This window comes from Grammomys surdaster, unplaced genomic scaffold, assembly GCF_004785775.1.
Source record: "Grammomys surdaster isolate TR1022 unplaced genomic scaffold, NIH_TR_1.0 122166, whole genome shotgun sequence".
NCBI classification, from domain to species: Eukaryota; Metazoa; Chordata; class Mammalia; order Rodentia; family Muridae; genus Grammomys; species Grammomys surdaster.
This window is the reverse complement of record NW_021617734.1, coordinates 38-6,473: the sequence shown is the minus strand read 5'-3', so window position 1 is coordinate 6,473 and position 6,436 is coordinate 38. Positions and strand designations below refer to the sequence as shown.

General features: G+C 41.4%; 1 protein-coding gene across 1 annotated transcript in view; it reads left to right on the top strand.

Annotated features, from left to right (window-relative positions):
* LOC114636116 (zinc finger protein 844-like) overlaps nucleotides 1-3,238 on the top strand; it is a gene marked incomplete at its 5' end in the record, with an annotated part of 5,961 nt that extends 2,723 nt beyond the window's left edge. Inside the window, 3 exon segments of the mRNA XM_028784392.1 lie at nucleotides 1-97; nucleotides 303-395; nucleotides 2,831-3,238. The exon segment at nucleotides 1-97 is cut by the window's left edge and continues 793 nt beyond it. Of these exon segments, the coding sequence (XP_028640225.1) occupies nucleotides 1-97; nucleotides 303-395; nucleotides 2,831-3,238 (598 nt within the window).
* Nucleotides 3,239-6,436: the final 3,198 nt, after the last annotated feature.

Genomic DNA, 6,436 nt, shown 5'->3' with positions numbered 1-6,436 from the left:
CATAAAAGAACACATACTGGAGAGAAGCCCTATGAATGTAAACAGTGTGGTACAGCCTTTGCACAGAACAGTCATCTTCAAAAGCATAAAAGAAAACATACTGGGGGCTGGAGAGATGGCTCAGTGGTTAAGAGCACTGACTGCACTTCCAGAGGTCCTGAGTTCAAATCCCAGCAACCACATGGTGGCTCACAACCATCTGTAATGAGATCTGATGCCCTCTTCTGGTGTGTCTGAAGACAGCTACAGTGTATTCATATATAACTAACAAATAAATCTTTAAAAAAAAAAAAAAAGAAAACATACTGGAGAGAAGCCCTATGAATATAAACAATGTGGTAAAGCCTTTGCACAGAACAGTCATCTTCAGAGTCATAAAAGAACACATACTGGAGAGAAGCCCTATGAGTGTAAACAATGTGGTAAATCCTTTGCATGGAGCAGTTATCTTCAGAGTCATAAAAGAAAACATACCCTATGAGTGACAAATCCTTTGCCCATCACAGTACTCTTCAAAGGCATAAAAGAACACATACTGGAGGGAAGCCCAATGAACATAACCACTGTGGTAAAGCCTTTGCCAACAACAGTAGTCTTTTAAGACATAATAAAGTCAGAGCAGGTAGAGGAGAACTCTATTAAAAAGATGGACTAGAAGACACATCCGTGGAAGAAGAGGTTTCCAACACAGGGAGACAATAACTGTCTTACTTGTCCCTTTGTTCAGGACCCTAGAGGGTGTGGCAGGATCCAGAAGCCAGAGAGAGATGTTTGATGTTTTTCCAAGAGGTGAAGCAGGCTTCAGTAACCAGTGAGGTGCTTACAAAAATAGATGACCAGAAATGAATTATTAGAACAGGGGGAGAAGAGTGACACTGTAGAATTTGGAGTCAACTTGTTGCCTGGCAGAAGCCAGCAACAAACAATCCAGACTAGTCAGATGAGATGATGCAGAGAGACTGATCCTATATGCGGTTTTAGTACCAGATGAATAAAAGGAGGGCGTGACCACTTGTAGGCATGTTTGAGAAGAATGTTTTGTTGAAGGAATGAGTTAGGGCACAACTATGAGTATCTGGAAACATCCAAGCCTCAGCTGTGCAGAATATACTTGGCCTTTTGTTTTGAGGTGAAGGAATCAGAAAGTAATTGAAGAGGTGGGGGAGAAAGAATGTGGAATCAACATCTATGGGAACCCATGGGTTTTTCAGGTGAACCTAATAAAAATAATTTGAAAACCAACTAATGAGATTTACCAACAAAAACAATAAGACATCTTTTGACAAAGAAATATTGAAAGATATATTGACATTATTAACATAGTGAAAGTACTGCAAGAAGAAATCTATGTACAAATGACTTATTTCAAAATTGATACCAAAGTTGTATTAGCAACAGTATATTCAAGCACTGTTTCCTGAAGAACAAGGGATAAAGAGTTTCATCGTATATGAATGACAGATAGTTTTTCCAACTAAATTATAAAAACAAACCTAGTAAGATCTCTAAGTCCTCAAGAAATTAAAAGTACTCATTTACCCATTCTGCATCACTAAATAAAAACTTGGGAGGGCCCAGAGCACATTTCTTGCTGTGAATCTAAGCAGTGTTGGGACATGCATCTAAAAATAACAGTATTTTACATTATTTCAAGGGAATCTTCCTCTATTCAATGTAGGTTCTATTATTCTGGAGTGGTGGCTCGGAGACAAACAACAACTACTGCTTCTCCAGAGGACACTGGCTCAGTTCCATCACTCACACTTACTGGGTGGTTCATGACATTCTGCAACACTGGTTCTAGTTGATCTGCAACCTCCTCTCATGAGAGAATTCACTGAGAATATTACATTTTTTGTCCTGTTTACTTAACTTCCTGACTATGTATTTACATGACAATAAAAAAAACTCTATAAAATTTAGTCCAATTTGCCATTCATTGAAAATTAAAACAGCCCATATACCAGATTTCTTAACCATGGAAATACATGTTTTATACTTTTTCAAATTTACTCTTCTATTAATTCTCCAAAGTATACTGTGAATATAACTAAGTCACTATTTGAACGAAAGTGGTCTGTACGCATGAAAAGTATTTCTTTGGTGTGTGTGTGTGTGTGTATGAGTGCATAAAATGTCCTATGAGGATCTATGCCCTGCCATGAAACAAACACATATTTCAGAATAGGAAATCTCCCTTTAGTCTAAGGCTTTTAAAATGAAAACACAATTTTTAAAAAAATTAATGTGCATTGATTTAATCTTGAAATAGCTTCACTTTCTACCATTGTTTTCATTGCTGTGAATTTCATATACAGCTTAGAAGAAAATATGCTGATATGTTAAATCTTTTATGGATGTTTAAAAAAATAAAAATGATAATGATTAAGAATAGTAATGCTGCAAATTTTCATTTTGAATTGCTGATAAGCAAACATGTATGGAGAGAGTACTTCTCTTCCTCGGTGTGGCCTGCTCTCTTTCTAATACAACTTACAACTTTCCTACCAGTTTCTGATCAGGAAAATATGGACAGGAAAGAGAAAGATGAGGAGGCCAGCCACAGATTTCCTCCTCACAGACTGTCCTCTCAAGAGCAAGAAATCTGCTCTTTCTGTGGATTTGTGAACTGCTAAATCCTAAGAGATACAAAGGAACTGAGAGTCAGAGGGATGGAGAGACACAAGCAGCAATTGTAGCTGATGCAGAATTCTTAGCAGCAGTTCCTGTCCTAACTGACCTTTGTCAAGTTCACTGCTACCACAGGCTCAATCTGTGCTGCTGGGGATGTCCTGTAGCTATGCAGCCGTGGTTTTCTCTTCAATCTTAGTACAAGATTGTTGGGCAATGTTCGCGCGGTGGCGTGGGCAGCCGGGCGGGCAGGAGCCAAGGGACAAACCAACGAACCGAGTGCCGTCCTGGGACCCTCAGCTCTCAGCATTCTGTGTTGACTATTTGGTCTCACCCGCCCACACTGCCATGGCAACCGCAGGGTCTCAGGAGCAGAGACGCCATGCACATGGGAGAGGACACAGGCCAGCGGCCCCGGGGAGGCAATGCACGGGCCGCTGTTGTCAGGAGAAAGTGTCCCGCCGCCCACTGGAGTGCAGAGCGCATTGGGGCGGGCAGAAAAGGCTTTTCTCCCTCCCCTGCCCCACAAGGACAGGGGCGCATACGAGTCTTGACTTACACAAAGAGTCCAGAGTTAAAAGAGGCACGTGGACAGATTTTTGCATGATGGTGGTTTCAGATGGTGACAAAACTCTCCCAAAAAATGTCAGAAGGGGTTTGCTTATATTGGAAGCGGGGGAGAAGGGCGGTGCTTTAGGTATGTTAGGTCTCAGGGTTCTGGGGGCGTGGCCAAACACCCAGGATTCCACAGCCCCACACAGAATCAGATAGGAGGTCACTGATTGAAACTCTTGATCTCCTCTGGTCCCAGGTGTAGAATTCCATGTTTCTGTTCTTGTGCATGACTGTCTCCTTAGTCAGCAAAATGCTGTCAAAACTTCTGTCTCCTTGGAATATCTGTGTGTCAATAGGAAGCTGGGATTTTCTACTTCAGGAGTGACAATCCTTGATCTATGCTTTTGCCTTTTGAAGAGAACAGCATTACAGATTTAAAAGTGAATGAGAGCTTGAAATCTACAGAGTTGGATCATAGTGTGACTCTGTAAACTCTCCAAGTTTATTAGGCCTTCGTCCTGTATTCCTTTAAGTGGATATGGTAGCTTCACATCTCTGAAATGTTTTTGACATTAGCTAAGGTGCCTGACTCAACTATTTTCAATTGATTGGCATAATATCTTTAAAAAAAAAAGTAAGCACATCATGACTACTGTCATTTAAATAAACAGGAGAAATTTTTAATGATGTGTTGAACTTATGAGTCATAAAAGAAAGAACTGTAAATAAACAAACTTTGACGTTAGCTTTGTGTGTGTTGAATAACAGATGTGCTGGTTTTTTCATTCTATTTCTAGAATTATTTATTTTATGTATGAGTACACTGTAGTTGTCTTCAGACACACCAGAAGAGGGCATCAGATTCTATTACAGATGATTGTGAGCCACCATGTGGTTGCTGGGAATTGAACTCAGGACCTTTGCAAGAGCAGTGAGTGTTCTTAACCGCTGAGCCATCACTCCAGCCCTGGTAAAGTGTTCTTGGGGATCCAGGTCATTGATTTCTCATTGTGAGGCTTCTTCTGGGAGAGTCACCTGTCCTTAGCTTGTATAATGATTATCCTCTTAACAATTACCTATGTGCAGTTTTTACAGCTTATGATATTAGAAGTTCTTAGTTCCTGGAGAGGAATTTTTGACCGTTGTTTAAAAAGATGTGATTCCAAACTCTCATCTGATGAGACGTTCCCTATGCTGTGAACTGTGGTGACTGCAGAGAATCATGTCTTCTCACGGTATAAGGCTAAGGAACACCCAAGTACTTAACTCCAAACAGGAAACCTGTAGAACACCCTCTGCAGCTCAGAGCATTGTTGAATATAGGGAGAATAAGTCCAAGAGCCAGAAGATGAGAAAAAGGAATGGAAATGCAACATTGTGGTCATACACAGCCAAGGCAACCATGGTCTTTCTCCCAACACTACAGCTACTAGCACAAGAGTGGATTCCTCACCAGCACAGTAAAGAGTAGTGGAACTCCATGGGCCCATCCCTTATTCTACTGAACTTTTGGATACTGGCAGATCATGGGAGTGAGGCCAGAATTGATTTGGCTCCAGTGGAAAGACTGAAACCCAGGATCCTACAGACAGCCTTCTTTAAATTCTGTGGGTCACAAGATGTGAATGTGAGAGAGAGACTTGTAAAGAAGAGTATTTGAAGGGATTTTAAGGGAGCTGAAAGAGGTAGGTTGGAGAGGGAATGGCTGAAATGCATTATATATGGGTCTTACTTAGGGCTTACTTACTGTGAATAGAAACCATGACCAAGGCTACTCTTTTTTTGGTTTTTCAAGACAGGGTTTCTCTGTGTAGCCCAGGCTGTCCTGGAACTCACTCTGTAGACCAGGCTGGCCTCCAACTCAGAAATCTGCCTGCCTCTGCCTCCCAAGGGCTGGGATTAAAGATGTGTGCCAGCACAACCTGGCCAAGGCTACTCTTATAAAGCCAACATTTAATTGGGGCTGGCTTACAGGTTCAGAAGTGCAGTCCATTACCATCAGGGCAGGAACATGGCAGCATCTAATCAGACATGATATAGAAGTAGCTTAAGAGTTCTACATCTTTATCTGAAGGTTACTACCAGAATACTGGCTTCCAGGCATTTAGAATGAGGGTGTTAAATTCCACACCCACAGTGACACACAGTGACACATGTACTCCAACTCACCACTCACCACATGTTCCGATAGTCCAATCCCTGGGTCAAGCATATACAATCCGTGAAATATGGAGTTGTATTTTTTAAAAATAAAAATTATAATGATTAAAATTATAATGATAAAATTTTTATGTTAAGTAACTAATGAAGTTTTTTTTATTTGGTATCTGTGATACTGTAAATCACCAATGATTTAAAAAAAAACAGAAAATAACAACAAACTAAATTATAGACCTTGGCAAGAACCAAGTATCTCATTCATTTTTAGTAATTCCTGAGTGCCCTACGCCCCTGCTGGGCAGAGACTTGCTAACATAATTAAAAGCCCAAATTACCTTTACCCCCTCAGGTCCAGAATTGTCCTGGGGGGAGAAGAAACCTCAAACTTTAATAATGTCCCTGCATCTAGGGGAAGAGTATCGGCTATTCCAAAAAGCAGTAAAGCCCCCCCAGAGGGCTACAGGACTGGTTAGATCGATTTCCCCAATCTTGGGCTGAGACAGGAGGGATGGGGATGGCAAAGCAAGCTCCTCCTATAGTCATAGAACTCAAGTCTGGAGCTATGCCTATTGGGGTTCGACAGTACCCCATGAACAAAGAGGCAAGAGAAGGCATAAGGCCACACATTAAGAGACTGATACAGCAGGGGATTCTTGTCCCCTGCAGGTCCCCATGGAACACTCCGCTCGTACCAGTAAAGAAACCAGGGACTAATGACTATCGCCCCGTCCAAGACCTCAGAGAAGTTAATAAAAGAGTACAAGATATCCACCCTACAGTGCCAAATCCCTATAATTGGCTCAGTACACTACCACCTGAACGAACTTTGTATACTGTTTTAGATTTAAAAGATGCTTTTTTCTGCCTGATATTACATCCTGTTAGCCAGCCTCTGTTTGCTTTCGAATGGCGAGACCTGGAGAGTGGGAGAGTTGGACAGCTCACATGGACAAGGTTGCTTCAGGGGTTCAAAAACTCTCCCACCCTTTTTGATGAGGCATTACATCGGGACCTTACTGCTTTTCGCTCTAAAAATCCCCAGGTGACTCTCTTACAATATGTAGATGACCTCTTATTGGTTGCAGAAACC